Source organism: Prosopis cineraria, unplaced genomic scaffold, assembly GCF_029017545.1.
Source record: "Prosopis cineraria cultivar Desert tree isolate PC_DT_omini unplaced genomic scaffold, ASM2901754v1 PC500, whole genome shotgun sequence".
NCBI lineage: Eukaryota > Viridiplantae > Streptophyta > Magnoliopsida > Fabales > Fabaceae > Prosopis > Prosopis cineraria.
Genome location: NW_026555825.1, coordinates 21713 through 39199, shown reverse-complemented (window position 1 = coordinate 39199; position 17487 = coordinate 21713). Strand labels below are relative to the sequence as shown.

Here is a 17487-nt window from a genome sequence, read left to right as displayed (position 1 = left end):
GGTCATATACTATGTTGCTTCATCATCATCATCATCATTATTTGTGTTTTATCCTTGTGAAGTCATGAATTTTGAAGTTTGTTAGAATGTTATTACAAATTTGAATCATTTGAATTTTACCTTAAATGCTTTTTGTTCTTGTTGGAGATTGTTATGATTTTATTATAATTAGCCTTTAATATTTTGTGATAAACTTTATATGCTTATAAATATTTTTGTTATTTTAATTGAGTTTATTAAATTATAATAAATTGTTGCCTCATAGAGGAAAAAAGGCAAAAAAAGTAAAGTGAAATATTGAGCTATCAAAACCAATTTTGTAATCCTATAGATTAAGTTTGGTCTCGTCCAACTTTAAATTAAGCCTGAATTAGACCACATTATAAGTTGTCTAATACAATTATTTTTATAAAAGAAACTGGATTTCAGCTTAAGCCGAAGTCCTCTCTTGTCCATTCATTGTGTGGCCTTGAGTTGGAACAAGGTTTTGTGTACTGTTTCCTCAAACAGTAGGGAATCTAATGACAGATGAATCAAACAAACAGCTGTGAAATGCATTGTTTAGAGGGTAAATACCCCCCACAAAAAAGGAAAAAAAAAGAAAAAAAATCAAAGTATAGGCTTGGATTATTCTATTTAGTTTCTCTCGTCTCTTTTCTAAATTTAAACGAACTTTAAAATTTTAGAAATCCACTTAATCTGGATGAAAGAAATATGCAGACATACTTAATAAAATTTACACAGTCGGCAAACCATACAATTAGAAAGAAAATGATATAAAACATGAACGTGTGAACTTCATTCCTCTGTTTCTTTATTTTTCCCCCATCGTCTCTATAACTAACTCACATTTAATTTGGAATTATTTGTTTTGGGTCTGAAATATTTCACTAATCCTTAGAAAGCCATGTTTAACCGGACTAATCAAAGTCTCTCTTGGATTAATCTTCAATTACTCAAATGCGTCCAAAAAACAAGGACCATTCTTCCAATTGGGAACTTAAGATTGTTCACCAGATATTCCATATGGAATCAGCTCCAAGATTTGCATATATAAATATTATACTGCATTTGACCTCTTTTTCAATGACTTGTTCACGCTAATTATTTTTATTGCTCATCTCCTCATCTACGTCAGCTATGAACGAAGAACATGTACTCGGAGAAGCAAAGGGAATCCTCATCGTCAGCCTCACCTTCATCCTCCGTATGATTTAGAGCTCTTATTTCTGCATGTTTGGGGTTGAATTGTTATGTTAGTCTTTTCATTTTATTTATTTCGGGTGGGACACGATATTGATTATCTCTTGATGATAGTAGATTAGTAGATATTAATTTTTGCCAGAGTACTGAGAGCAAATGATAGATTCGCTCTGATTAAGTTTGCTTCATACATAAATATTGAGTATTAAACATTTAATCATTTAGTTAAGAGACAGCATTCGCTACTACTCACATCAACTTACAATAGTCCTTAATTTTTCCAGCTCCAGAGGCAAAGTCTGAATTTTCCAACGGTTTCTTGTATCTTTATAAGCAAACCTCAAGTCATCCAAAATTTGTGTCATGTTTTTGGGTTCTGTAGGTTATGACTATTGATGCATTTCCACTTGACTGAAAACCCAGAAAGATTATAGTTGCCGAATCAGCATAGAGGCTGAGAACTCTAATGCAGTTGTTCATGTTTATATCTATGTATTTTTTGGCCCAAGCAAAGTTCTTTATGGTTAATTTAAGCCAGATTATATTTTCTGATATCCCTTGGGACTGTAAAGGTTTAATGATAACAAAAATCAATGCTTTAGTTAACTAGCTTATTATGCATATATACAATTCAATCAAGTGGATTGTTTTGACGATAATCAATTTGATTTTTTGTTTTTTTGTCAACAAACTATAGTAAGTTACCTTATTTCAACTTCTTGCCAGCGCAAGTCTTCTTGTTCTTCTATTGCAGTTGTGGTTGCTCTGAAAATAGCAGTAGCAGTAATTATACCCAGAAAATGTATTGGCAGAAGAAAAAGCAATCCTGTGAAACCAGTTACTTCGGACACCCAGTTTCTAACATACACGATGGATAGGTTTCTGAATGATATGGAAAGAGAAAAGCCAATCAGATTCACCTCATAACATCTAATGCAAGCAACAGACAACTACTCCAACATGTTGGACTTAGGAGGTTTCGGATCAGTCTATAAAGGAACCTTCAGTGATGGAACTACCGTGGCTGTGAAGGTTCTAAATGACACTTCGGATCACCAAATAGAGGAACAGTTCATGGCAGAAGTGGGTACAATTGGCAAACTTACATTTAAATCTCGTTCGCCTCTTTGGATTCTGCATTGAAAGGGATATGAGATCTCTAGGTTTTGAATACATGAGTAATGGTTCTTTTGTTAAGTATCTATTTCATGAAAACGATACCTTAAATTTTGAAAAGTTTCATGAGGTTGCTGTTGGAATAGCCAAAGGCATTGCATATATGCATGAAGAGTGCCAACAAAGAATAATCCATTACGACATAAAACTAGGAAACATCCTTTTGGACAATAATTTCTATCCTAAAGTTTCTGGCTTTGGTTTGGCTAAGCTTTGTAAGAGGAAAAAAAAAAACTCATATTAGCATGACTAGATGTAGAGGAACTCCTGGATATACTGCACCAGAGCTTTACATGCCATTTCCTACAACTCACAAGTGTGATGTATACTGCTTTGGAATGTTGTTGGAAATCATTGGCAAAAGAAGAAATCTTGATAGCAACATTCCAGAAAAGTCAAGAATGGTTTCCGATGTGGCTTTGGAAAAGATTTGATTGCAAAGAACTAAAAAAGTTGATGACAACGGATTGTGGGATAGAGGAGCAAGATAAAGAGAGAGCAGAAAGAATGGTAAGGTCAGTATAGGTCTGAATCAAGATCTCTTATGAGTGTTGTAATAAAAATATTGGAGGGTTCAATGGGAGTCCCAGAATCTTTGATTAATCCTTTTTAGTATCTGATGGATAGTGGTCATCATCTTCCCACACAACATCCAATTCAAGCAACACAGCAGGCTGATGCCAATTTTAGTGTTGGCACCTATGCTGCTACTATCATGAGAAAGTTTGAGATTGCAGTAGCTTCAAGCAAGGATTAATGGGATGCGATTTCCTAGTGATTTTTGATTCCATTGGATTTCCCTCCTTTTCATATGTAAAATAATATCTTTATGTTTCTACAGTTTAAAACATTTTGGGGTAAAGGGAAACTTTGATGGTCACATGAGGCTTTATAATTCTAGATGCTTGACTTGATTTTTGTTGGAGTAGGGTTGCTTTTTGGAAAGGTTGTATGTATGGAAATATTAATGCATGGACAACTGTTGACATAATTCCTACAAGGCTGCCAACATGTTGTTAGATCAAGCCTTAAAAAAATAAATATAAACAATAATTAATACAGGATTTTATTAATTCAAGTTGTTATGGACAGTTGGAATTCTTGTTATTTAAATAAGTGATTGGAAGTTCAGATTTCAACGCACAGTAGTTCAGTTAAAAAGAGCATATTCTTCTCAAGACACCATAAAAGATAATGATTATTGCGGCAAAGTTTATTCCTTGATCTTACGCTTACCGAAAAAGATATTGGATTTTGTGTTCTTTTTTCCCCCTAAAATTATGTACCCTTTGTTTTACTTTTCTCTTACCCTTTGATTGAAATCTAGAAAGATTATATTTCCTTTACCATCATGGTTGGTTTTCTAATGCAACTGTTTATGCTCTATTTATTAGTTGTTAGTTGATTAAAAAATAAAAAAATTCAAAAATTATAAAAAAAGATAAAAAATTTAAAGTAAAGGACTCAAAAATACTAAAAAGGACTAGGAAAATTTTTATTGATCATTTTTTATAATTTTTGAAGTTATTTTTTGATCAACAAACAGTTAAATTTAATTTTTATTAATGATAAATATTAGATTATATCATTTTTAAAAGTTGAAGAGGGATATAACATTAAAATTGAACTTAAGATCCTAACGCTCCTATACTTATAATTTATGGGCCAATTTATTAATTTCTTTATCCTAAAAAAATATAAGATATTTGTGTTTTTTAATATGTAACTAATAAAAATCCCCAAAATAACCCTTAGTTAGGTAGTAGGATTAATAAGATTTTCTAATTTACAACTTATCAAAGAAGAGTAAATACAAAAAAGAGTATAATTTTAAAAACAATTTACTAATTCATTGGAAGGTACAGATGCCTTGTAATGCTCAACATGATAACTTAAAATTTGAACGTAAGACACGGTTTAAAGACACCAAGAAAGCAAAGCCCCATCTAGAACCTTTGAGCATCAATTCCACACTGACTTTTTATTTTCGATAGGGAAGGTTCGTAGTAAGGTTCATCGCAGTTTTACAGAACATAGCATCATTCATGTTATTCCACAAACTGTACATTATGTGGGTTGGATTTACATTGAGTCAATTAAATGTGGGTTGGATTTACGTTGAGTCAATTAAATGTGTCCTCACGTTAATATTTTCATATAAATTACTTATTGCATTTCACCTCTTCCTTCACTTCTTCACACTATTTCCTCATCAATGTCATCCACCAATGGAGCAGTACCTGCAGGAATCGTCGTCGCCAGCATCTGTAAGATTTAGAGCTCTTGTTTCTACTTGTTTTTTTCCCTCCCCTTTTTAATGTTAAATTGTTCTGTTGAGATTTAGGCTTACAATTCGAGTTATTATATTATATCCTTAAGCCAGCCTTTATGCTGCGCTTGGCTCGCGAAAGAAAATAAAAAGGAGAGAAAATGAGAGGAGAGAAAATGAAAAGGAGAGAAAATAGGAGGAATGTAATTTTCTTTTATTGTGCTTGGCTTAGTGAGAGAAAACTAAAATGAGAGAAAGATTGTTAATGTTATATGAACAATAGTAATCTTATTATTTGTAAAAATATTTATATAATAAAATTTAATATTTTAACATATTATATAAAATAAAAATTATCATATATTATTGACTGAACAAAAATATTATTTAAAATTATTTTATTCAACATTGACAAAAAATATTTTATCCAATTTAAAATTTTATTTATTAAATTATTAAATATATAATAATCTTAAAATTTGAAACTACAACCAAATATAAAGTACTTAACCAAAATTAATTTAAAAATTGAGAATTAGTATTTGTTTATTTAGTCTAAAAATTAAATATATTGTTTAAGAAAAATTCATGATCAAAATATAACTACACTATAAATATCATGATAAAAATAAAGGAAAACAAGAGGTAATAATAAAAAAATTGATGGGCAAATTTCATTTTCTCTCCAAACTTTTCCCACATTTCAAGAGAAAAATTAGAGGTAAATATATGTGAGTCTTATATGTTATTTTTCTTTTACTTTTCTCTCTATAGTCAAGTAGGAGAAAATATTATTTTTCCTCTACTTTTTTTTTCATTTTTCTCTCCCCTTTACTTTTCTTTCTTGTCAAGCATGTCATTATTTTTTTTTTCCTATTTTCACTTGTATCTTTATGAGCAGCCTCAAATCATCACAAAGTTTGTTTCATGTTTTTTAGGGATCTTTTGGTTGTGACTGTTGAGGTATTCTTACTCGATTGAAAACCAATAGGACTGTAGCTGCCTAATCATCATTGAGGCTGTGCAGTAGCAATTGTTTATGCCCTGTGTGTGTGTGTGTTTTTTTTTTTTTTTTTTGTTCTAAACAATTCTTCATGATATGTTCAGGCATAATTATACTTTTGTGGTAAAATAAAAGGTTTCAATTTGGTCCTTCTAGATTTGATTAGATCAGCATAGAAAGATAACCAAAAAAAAAAAAAACGTTTTAGTTTATTTTGGCTTGAAATAAGACTTCATTGTTTGGATTAATGAGAGTTTTGATTTGGATCGATATAGATTTGATCCAAATTCCTCATTTAGATGTATAAAATTTTATGAATTTAAATTTGATTCAAATTTAAATTCATTTTTTATTACATTTCCTTTATAATTTTAAGTTTTTTTTACACTCCAATCATTTAAAATTTCAATCATTTCTAACATCTTATTCTCATATTTCAACTACTGATACTTTTATAACTTTCGTATCTTTTCTCGCCTTTTGTTTATTAAAAAATAGAGATAAATCAATCATTTCTAGTTTTTCATTTTCATTTCAATTCTCAACTCATCTATTTTTTTCATTTGAAATTTTTTAAACTAATCAAATAAAATATTTTACATACATGAATTTTAAATGTGAAATTTAAAATGTAAGATTTTAAAATTAAAATTTAAATCTAAATTTATCAATCCAAATGTTACCTATCAGTTTGATAATATGACAATATAAGGGGTCAACAATAGACCCTTGCTTTAGAGTTACAACATATACCGCTGTCAAAATGCTTGGCAAGCGAATTGGTGGCCTTGTGAAGCTCTTAGCATCCAAGCTAGAGGAAAACTCTTAATGCATGTTTAGCATATGGAAAAGTATTTTCAAAAGAAACAGAGAGATAATGAAAAATGTATTTAAAAAGAAAATGGATAAGGTGCAATTATCATTTCCCTTTTAGAAAATATTTTTTTTTTACTTTCCAAACATCGCATTAAATGAGTTGGAAAGCTGTACGTGTGATGTCTTCAATAAAAATAGAGGTTGTCTAGCCATTTAGAATTGCCTGCGCTAAAGAGGAATTATCATATCCAAAAGGAACCTATTTTAGATCCATGCCTATTTCCTGATGTGCTAATTTCTATATCCGTCCCTGCATGCCTATTCTACTATACAAGGGAATTGGAGTATGGTGAAGAAAAAAACAAGAAGATATGCATGATGATGATGATGTGAAGCCAAACAATAGCGGAGCCAGAATTTAAAAATAAGAGGAGTTAAAATTAAAAATTACATATACTATAAAGTTTTCATAAATTTTAAGAGGGTTGAAAGTACATAATACCTATATAATATAAAAAAAATTTTAAAAAATTGAAGGACCGCGACCCTTGCTGGTCTCTCCTTTGCCATTGAAGCTAAAAGTGTGGAAAACACTAAAGCAGTTTGAAGAGTGAAACCAAATAGAGTATAGCAAAAATTGGAGCATAAGCACATCAAACTCTAAAAAAAAAAAAAATCAGAACATGAGAGTTTTTGGGTCCTATTACAAGATCCATATAAAATTAAAAGCTTGATGAACATTATATCATGATTATGAATTCATTTTATGTTTATCAAAATGCAAGATTCTATAAAATTGAAAGAGTTTGTTTTCAGAAGTTCTTGAGCTGCTGGGGCCTCTAATCAGAGTGATTCTGCTGCATTTGTGTCAGCCATGGCTGTTTATTACCATGTTCACTGAAATAATTCAATCAAGAGTTAATCATAACTGAATCTAAAATGTCTACAAGTTACCAAGGAAGGAAGTTAAAACAGACAAGAATTAAAAAGCAAGCTGTTAATTAGCCAAACGAGGCATATAACAAAGGACAAAAGCAAAAAAGTCTCTTATCATGCTCTGCCCATCATTGGCTGCACAAAGCTTTCATTGATTCAATTATTTAAGAGTGAGAGAGGCTAATATTTTTTAAAAAATGAGTCATAAATATTTCATTAAATTATACAAAGAATCTTGTATTAAAAACTAATGGACAGAGTCTTGTAAATAAGACTGGAGCAAGATGGTAAATTCACAAGTCTTTCCCTTCTTTACTTTGCTTTGGATCTTGATGAGCAACTTCGGATGATCATCCAAGTTTGTGTCTTGTTTTTTTCTAATACAATTTGTTTTGCTCTTGTTGGTTAAAAAAAGAAATCTGCTTGCTCTTAGTATGTGTGATTACTTAGATCAAGGTTTATGTAGCTTCAAACAATATGGGATTAATCCAATGTTAGATAAGTCACAGTGTCACACAATTATGTGTGAAATGCATTCTTTATAGAGAAAGTGACCTCCAAAAAAATATAGAATATGTCATGTATATGAGATTGTAATTTTTTTTTATTCATTTTCTCTTGTTTCTTTCCTAAATTTACACAAACTTCATAATTTAAAATGCTGGAAAATCTAAACTTAGAATTAAAAGGAACGATACCTTTGAAATATTGAAAGAGCTTTGATGACTTTGGAGTTCCTATGACTCGATCCGAATTAATCAGTTGAAGTTTAGTATAACTTTTAGATATTTGATCGTTTGAATACCTCTCTAATTTTGATTGGATAAAAGAAAATACATGCATAAAATTTATAAAATTAAATTATACTCTATACCATTAAAAAGAAAATAATACAAAATAGGAATATATGAACTTTATTTTTCACGTCTTTCTTTTTTTTATTTTTTAGTTATGCAAATTCAAATTATACATACACGTACATAGACATATCAATGCCGAAGTTAAATCCGGGATAACTTGTCACTGAGACAACTTGTTGTGGACTATTATTTTTCATCTTTGTCAGAACCCAAAAATAAAAAGAAAAAAGAAAAATGTCTACTAACTCATTATTTCTATTTTGTAATCCTTTCCTTTAATTTTGGGCCTAAATCAAGCGGACTGTTCAAAGTCTCGGAGGTATGAAAAAACGTAAAAGTCCGTATCTCACGGTGGACTCATCGTCAATTAAGCTAATGTGTCCAAAACACCATTCTTCTTCAGACCGAACTTAAAGAACAGAGATTATTCACCAGATATTCCATCTGTGATCTGCATCAAAATTTGCATGTAAATTACATAATTGCGTTTCACCCCCTTCTTCACTTGTTCACGCTACAACACTGGCTAATTCCTTTATTGATATATATATATATATATATATGTATGTATGTATGTATGTATATATCCTCAACAATGTCAACCACGAATCAAGGAGATGCAAGAGAAGAGGCATCAGGACCATCATCATCGTCGCCCTCTGTATGATTCAGAGCTCTTGTTTTCATTTTACTTCAGTTTTTCGTGTCCTTGAATTTTATTAACTGTCAAATGTCAATTCATTTCGAAGAAATTTTTTTTTTTATAATTATATGTCATTTTAAAGTTTCAAGACAATATTAATTACTATTTTCTCCTATTTTACTTCTTTTTCCACGAACTTCAGAAGTCTAATGTATTAATTATAGTTCTTAATCTGTATATCTTGATTAAGCCAGCCTGAAATCATTCGAAGCTTGTGACAATTGATGTATTTGTATTTTGTACTTGATTGATGACCAAAAAAGATTATAGGTGTCTAATTAGCAGGGAGGCTGAGAAGTCTGATGTGTTTGTTTATGCTAGCCCAAGAAATTCTTTACTTTTAATTTAGTGAAAATTATATTTTGATATCCCTTGGGACTAATGATAATCAATTTGAATTTATTTTTTGGTGCTCCGCATGTGATAGCTGTTATGCAAGTAAAACTGAATAAAAAAAAAATCATGAATATTAGATATATTTCAACAAAATTTGGCAATTCGATTACATATTTTAAATTCATAATAATCATGGATTTCTAACTGAATCATTACACCCATTGCAGTTGTGATGTTTGTGAAAATATTAGTTGTAGTTTTGGTATGCAGAAAATGTGTTGGCCGAAATAAAAGCAATCCTGTGAAACCAGTCACTGCAGACAGAGAGTTTCTGACATACACGATGGACAAGTTTCTAAATGAAATGGAGAGAGAGAAGCCAATCAGGTTCAGCTCAAAACATCTAATGTTTGCGACAAACAATTACTCCACCATGTTTGGGTCAGGAGGTTTCGGAGCAGTCTACAAGGGAACCTTCAGTGATGGAACCACCGTGGCTGTGAAGGTCCTATATGGCACTTCTGACAAGAGAATAGAGGAACAGTTCATGGCAGAAGTGGGTACAATCGGAAAACTTCATCATTTCAATCTGGCTCGCCTCTTTGGATTTTGCATTGAAGGGAACCTGAGGGCTCTAGTTTATGAGTACATGAGTAATGGATCTCTTGACAAGTATTTGTTTTGTGAAAACAAGACATTAGGATTTGAGAAGCTTCATGAGATTGCGGTTGGAACGGCCAGAGGCATTGCATAAATGCATGAGAAGTGCCAACAAAGAATCATCCATTACGACATAAAACCAGGAAACATCCTCTTGGACAGCAACTTTTGTCCTAAGGTTGCTGACTTTGGTTTGGCTAAGCTTTGTAACAGAGAAAATACCCATATTACCATGACAGGAGGTAGAGGGACTCCTGGTTACGCTGCACCAGACCTTTGGATGCCATTTCCTATCACGCGCAAATGTGATGTTTATAGTTTTGGAATGTTGTCGTTTGAAATCATTGGGAGGAGAAGAAACCTTGACATCAACCTTCCAGAAAGTCAATAGTGGTTCCCTAGGCGGGTTTGGAAAAGATATGATTGCGGAGAACTAAAGGAGTTGACCGTGGATTGTAGGATAGGAGAGAAAGACAAGGAGAGAGCAGAAAGAATGGTGAGGATAGCTTTGTGGTGTGTTCAGTATAAACCTGAATCAAGACCTCTTATGAGTAACGTGGTAAACATGTTGGAGGGTTCTAATTTTAGTTCTGGCACTTCGCATGCTACTCCTATCATGAGAAAGTATGATATTGCAATAGCCTCAAGAACTGGTTAATGGGATGATATTTCCTAGTAATTTGATTCTGTTAGGGGTCATTTCCTAGTTTTAGACGGAGTATAGCAAAAATTGGAGTATAAGCACGTCAAACTCTAAAAAATTCATGGGAACATTGGGAGGAGAAGAAACCTTGATATCAACCTTCCAGAAAGTCAAGAGTGGTTCCCTAAGTGGGTTTGGAAAAGATGAGATTATGGGGAAATAAAGGAGTTGATGACAATGGATTGTGGGATAGAGGAAAAAGATAAGGAGAGAGCAGAAAGAATAGTTAGAATAGCTCTTTGGTGTGTTCAATATAAACCTGAATCAAGACCTCTTATGAGTAATGTGGTAAAAATGTTGGAGGGTTCAATGGAAATCCCAGAACCTTTGAACCCTTTTCAGCATTTGATGGATACAAGTCAAGCAGTAGTAGCTAATCTTAATTTTGGTTCTGGCACTTGGGATGCTACTCCTATCATGAGAAAGTATGAGATTGCAATAGCCTCAAGCTTGGATTAATGGGATGTTATTTCCAAGTGATTTGATTCTGTTAGGGTTATTTGTCTTTTCATCTGTAAAATCTTTATGTTTATCCAGTCCAAACTTTCTGGGGTAAAGGAAAACTTTGATGAATTCATTTATTGGACTAGAATAGCAATATCAAATGTGATCCTGATTCTAGGTAGTGAAATAATTCCTCAACAGCGGCTATCATGCGAATTAGGTAATGAAATGTGAAGAACAAGCAATAGCATTTGCATGCATATATGTATGCAAGTAGAATAAGTTTGAAGAGAGCTGTGAGAAACAGTGTGGCAAAAAATTGGACTCCAAGCAAAACAAGAAACTCTAAAAAATTCACTGGAACATAATTTTAGTCTTGAAATATCCATATAGCAGGAGATATTTAAAGGACATTATCTCTCCAATACAATCCACTATGTTTGTGAACTAATTTTACGTATTAAAAATGATTCAATAAAATTATGAAGTTGTTATTGAAAGGTAAAAAGCAGATAAGTCTTCAATCATGCTCTGTGTTCTGCCAATCATTGGCTGCACCAAGCTGTCATTGAGAAATTATTAAAGCTTGTGAGTGACTTCTTTTTAGTAACCAAAAAAGCAAAAATCCAACAGTAAAACAAATGGGTCTGGAAGATGATTAGATAAGTCATGGCTCATCTGAATCATGTAGTCTGGTGGTGGCTCTATGATTAAAATCTCTGCTTTGGTGAACAGGTGGCTCTATGCATCACATTTATATCATCTTTCTTATGATCAATGAGGGACCTAGAAAAGTTAAGTAGTCGGGGAAAAAATTATACTCAATACAAATATTATTTTTTTTAAAATATAATTTTAAATATTTTTTAAATTAAATTAGAGGCAAAAATTTGTTAAATAATTATTAGAGAATAAGGCGTAAAGCATAAAATTATAATGGTGTATTAAATAAAACTGTCTAATATAAATAAAATTTAACCACTTTTGTGTAGTAGAGGATTTTTTGTGATAAATTTTTTATTTTAAAAAATAAAAATTATTTTTAAAATTACTATTCCTTCTTTCTCAAACTATATCCTTATTTGAAATTATAACATGTACTCTATGTTAGATTTGAGTTAAATAAATTTGTAGGAAGATAAGTGAAACTTTCAAGGAGGCAAATAATTTTTTCCTTTAACAGGGGGCAGTTGAAAAATTTTTCTGGGGTTAAAGAAATTTGTTGGGTCATTTTATATAAAATATTTTTCTTTCCTTGTGGGGGCATTTGCCCCCTCTAACTATCAAGTAGATCCGTCCCTGCTTATGACCTGGACAAGTATTGGCAGAAGTTTAGCTTAATTAAACAATAAAACTTTTTCCCACATTCACATTGCATACTTCTAAGAATCAACAAACTTACACCTAATACAATATTTCTAGCTTCCTAAGCTTAGTTTACTGAGAGAATTGAAAGACCAATCAAATGACAGTTGACTTATTTATCATGATAAGGCAGAACTTTCTCAAGCATTTGCTTATTATATTAAAAATTGATTTTGAGCGTACTTACATAACACAAGTTTCTATGGTGTGACATAATACGTAGCAATCTTAGACAATGACATGTTATATACAATAATTTCTGCTTCGCTGAATTATTCAATCTTGGACTTCTAATTAACAGAGTACAATGAAACTGCAATTACTTATCTGCATCATCACTTTAAAACATTCCATGTTAGAGCCATTTCTGAATTCTTTCCTCCTGCTCTGTATTTTTCTGCGGCTGCTGCTACTGGTATCTTCATAGGTAGGATATTTAGAACTGTCTTTTGCTAATTTCTTCTTGTTTGTTTCTCAATATTTGTGTCTTTTTTGGCTTTTTGTTGCGTTTTCCTCATGCTTTCCACCTCAAGAGAAATTTGATTTCCCTTAATTTTGAGAAATATGGATTTTTTAGTTTAAGTTTAATTTTAAGAAATTAAGGGAAAATTATGTTTGTGTCTTAATTGTAAGTTTTAAGTTTAATGTAATTATTAAACATCTTTGTATCTTACCATGTATATATGGATTTGGAATTGATTGGTTTTGTTCTTTTTTTTTTACTTGAAAAAAAACATAATATTTGATTCTTATAGTTTTATTGGATTTTATTTTTAATTTCTATAGTTTTTTTCCAGTATTTTTAGTCTTTATAGGGACTAAAACTATTGAAAAAATAGAAACTATAGAGACCCCAAAAATAAAGGTCACTCAATTTTTTTAAAATTATAAAAATTAAAAATATTAAAAAAATTATAGAAATTAAAAATAAAATTTAATAAAATTATAAGGACTAAAGATTGTATTTTTTTCCTTTTGCTTTGGTGAAGTTTCATATTTTGGGGCAACTCAACCATCATGTCATCTTTAAAGAAACGAATAATTATTGGCACCATCACCTCAGGTAAGATTCAGATCTTTTTTAAGGTTTAAATTACTATTAGTCTTCCTTACTTTTTAATGATATGATGATGCTGCTCGATAACATGTTATTGATTTTGAGATTCTATACAGTGTTACACCTTAAAAGCAGTGATTTAAAAATCAAACTAAACTATTAACTAATTAAGCTAATAGTTCAGTCAAGCCAAAAAAATTGTTTGGAGAGTTGGGCAGATTGGGCCGCTTTAAACTAATGGTTGGACTATAAATCTAAATCAAGTCAGAAATTAGTTTTAGTTTTCAAAAATCGAACTGTTTAAAAAATGCTTCTTTTTTATTTTTTTGTCATTTTTTTTAGAAAATGACCAATTTTTTTAATCATTTAATGTTATATTATATTATGTGGCTTTGATCTAACTCGGTTTGACCATACGAATCATGAACCGCTAAACTTTTCAGTTCAATATCCGATTCAATTCTAAAAACATTATTTGGAAGGATGATTTATATTTGAGAAAAATTATTGAATCATGAAGCTTTAACGTGGGCAGTCTAAAATTTTAGTTTTTATTTTCAATGAAAAACATTATTATTTGGGAAAATTACCATGAAACTTCACAATCATTCGAAATACCAAAAAGTCCAATGAAACCCCTAAGTAGCTATCACATCCTTGAAGACTTAGAGGTGAATAAGATTGAAATGATAATTATCAAAGTGCCCACGTTATAAGATGCTTTATTAATAACTTGGCAATAACCATTTATCATAGGGCAAATGCCATTAGCAAATAAGGCATCCATCATTCACCTAATAAATTTTTACTTTATCATTGGCAAATGCCTCACTTGTCTACAAATTTTGTCCTGTGATGAATGGCTATTGTCAATTTATCAATAAGGTATCTTATAACATGAGTATTTTGGTAATTGTTATTTTAATCTTATTTACTTCTAAGTCCTTAGGGACCGCTATTTTTAGATTTGATAAAACCTTTAGATATTTTGAATGGTTGTAGGGATTTCATAGTGATTTTTCCTTACTATTATAATAAAGATTGACAGTTAAAAGATTAATTTTATTATATATTATACTCCAATTAAAATACAAAATTCCAAAATTCCAAAAGTAAAATAAAATAAAATTTGGGTTAATTATTTTTTAATTTGAACAGTCAATGAAAGGATACAAAATATTTTAATGAAACTGATTGAATTAAAATAAATGAAAATTATAAGAAGCGACGTCAATTTTCCACACACACACACACACACACATATATAGCACATACAAACAAAACGCACTTTAAGTTTAGTGGTGGCATGAATTTTGACTGAATCAATTATATCTTTGTTGTATTGTAGCTGTGATTGTTACCATATTAACAGCTAACCCATCCTTCCGTGTACCGCCAATAATCTCTATCCTCGTCGGCACAAGTAAGATTTAGAATCTGGTTAAGAAATCATACAACAATTTGACCAATTTTTTAATTTAAGAGATTGCAATAATTTTATAGACTGAATCATTTGTCTTGTACCTTAATCTGCAGCTGCAGCAAGTACCATAATAATAGTTATCAGTTGGGTTCTTATTAAAAAATATAAGCACCAAAGGAGAAATAATCCTGCACAAGTTGCAGATGAAGGAGATAGTGCAATAAACACACAGTTTCTAACATATAGGGTGGATAGATTTCTGAATGATATTGAAAAAGAGAAGCCAATCAGGTTCAGCTCAAAACATCTCATGCTTGCAACTAACAACTACAACAACATTCTGGGATCAGGAGGATTTGGAGCAGTTTATAAAGGAGCTCTTAATGATGGAACCATTGTGGCAGTGAAAGTTCTGCATGCCATTTCAAACAAGAGAATAGAGGAACAGTTCATGGCAGAAGTGGGTACAATTGGAAGAGTTCATCATTTCAATCTAGTTCGTCTCTTTGGATTTTGCTTTGAAAAGAATATGAGGGCTCTGGTTTATGAGTACATGAGTAATGGCTCTCTTGACAAGTATTTGCTTGGCGAAAAAAGTCTCTTAGCATTTGAAAAGCTCCATGAGATTGCAGTTGGAACAGCTAAAGGTATTGCTTACTTGCATGAAGAATGCCAACAAAGAATCATCCATTATGACATAAAGCCAGAAAACATCCTATTAGATCAAAATTTCTGTCCTAAGGTTGCTGATTTTGGTTTAGCCAAGCTTTATAACAGGGAAAAATCTCACATTACAGTGACAGGATTGAGAGGGACACCTGGTTATGCTGCACCAGAGCTTTGGATGCCATTTCCTATAACCCACAAATGCGATATTTATAGTTTTGGAATGCTGTTATTTGAAATCATAGGTAGGAGAAGGAATGTTGATAAGAAAGTCACAGAGAGTGAACAATGGTTTCCAAAACTAGTTTGGATAAACTTTGAGTGTGGGAAACTAAAAGAGTTGATAGCATTATGTGGGATAGAGGAGAAGGATAAGGAGATGGCAGAAAGAATGATTAAGATGGCTCTTTGGTGTGTTCAGTATAAATCTGATTTAAGACCCATGATGAGTGATGTGGTGAAAATGTTGGAGGGTTTGATAGATATTCCTGAATGCCCTTCAAACCCTTTTCAACACTTAATGGATGATTCAGTTGATTCAAGCTGGTCTCTTGAAGTAACAAAGTCTCAAATCGATGGTACAGCCCCTATCATGAGAAAGTATGAGATCGAAATAAACGCTTTAGATGGAAATACATCTTCCCTTTATTTGGATTCTTCCCATGGTTAAGAGTATATTAGTTGTTGAAAATCTTATTCTACAATAACTAATTTGATCATGTTGGATGCATAATATTTTAAAGTTGTTTTGCTGTTGAACTACAATAAAAATAAAAAGTTATACCGACTTTGTCATATAATCAAATAAATAGATGTAACTCTTTGAAAACTATTTATTTTATACAAAGCGAAATCCCGATAAATCATCTTTTATTGGAAGAATTAGGAATTTTCTTATGCGTAATTGGTAAGTTCCCATTAATAATGTTTTTATAATTAGTTCTCATTTTTCAACAATAATAAATAGTTGATGGAATCATTGATTCATATTGTAGTAATTGTTGGTGTTTTTATAATAGCTATCACATCCAGGTAAAGACTAATCACCATTATTGTCAGCTCAGGTAAAAGTTCAGACTTTTTTCCCAAAGAAAAAAAAAACCATTGTAGTCTCATTTTAAAAGGAAATGTGTTTGACTATGTTAATTTAAAAATAATTTTAGAGTTAAAAATCAAGTGATAATGGTGGTCACTAGTAATTAAAAATGGTCAATAATGATAGTTTTTAATAGTCAAGTGAAGTATGTTTGAAAACAGAAGAAAAGAAAAGAAAAATAGCCTTAAGATATTTTTATTTTTGAGTTGACTATAGATTGTAGGATGGAGGAAGATAAGGAGAGAATAGAAAGAATGGTTAGGATAGTTTTGTAGAAGGTGGAGAGAATAGAAGTCAATGAAGAAAAGGAAGTTGGAGGCGGGAGAAGGAGATGGAGACGATGAGGATTGAGTGTTATAGATGGGGTGGTGTGGCAGCAGTCGGTAATTCGAGCCAAATTCGATGGGCTAGCTTGAATCAGCTTGAAAAAAGTTAGGACCGAACTTGGTTATATAAACTTTTTTAAGAGAGTATGATACTTCAAGCCCGATCTAAATAAGTCAAGCCTGAATTGAGTTCGATTCGAATAAACCTGACCTTTATAATTTCTAGCTCTCTATATATATAGAGTTGGTAATTTTGGTCAAATTCGATAGGCTAGCCCAAACCCGACTAAAAAAGTTAAGGTTAGATTTGACCATATGAGCTTTTTTAAGAAGGTAAGATACTCTAAGTCTGATCTAAATAAGTCCGACTTACCTGAATTACTGGCTCTAGTAGGCAGGGAGAAAAAGAGAGAGAAAAGGAAAAGAAAGGGGAGAAGAAGAGGAA

The 17487-nt window shown here is 31.4% G+C and overlaps 1 protein-coding gene and 2 pseudogenes across 1 annotated transcript; all 3 read left to right on the top strand.

Annotated features, from left to right (window-relative positions):
* Positions 1–1482: 1482 nt before the first annotated feature.
* Positions 1483–3102, top strand: LOC129297339 (G-type lectin S-receptor-like serine/threonine-protein kinase At5g24080; annotated as a pseudogene).
* Positions 3103–9534: 6432 nt separating this feature from the next.
* Positions 9535–11124, top strand: LOC129297344 (G-type lectin S-receptor-like serine/threonine-protein kinase At5g24080; annotated as a pseudogene).
* Positions 11125–12813: 1689 nt separating this feature from the next.
* On the top strand, positions 12814–16339 carry LOC129297341 (G-type lectin S-receptor-like serine/threonine-protein kinase SD2-5). Its single transcript, XM_054935682.1, has 4 exons — positions 12814–12901; positions 13464–13537; positions 14880–14954; positions 15068–16339. The coding sequence occupies exons 2-4, from the start codon at positions 13492–13494 to the stop codon at positions 16288–16290; spliced, it is 1344 nt and encodes a 447-aa protein (XP_054791657.1). The 5' UTR covers positions 12814–12901; positions 13464–13491; the 3' UTR covers positions 16291–16339.
* The last annotated feature ends 1148 nt before the right edge of the window (positions 16340–17487 follow it).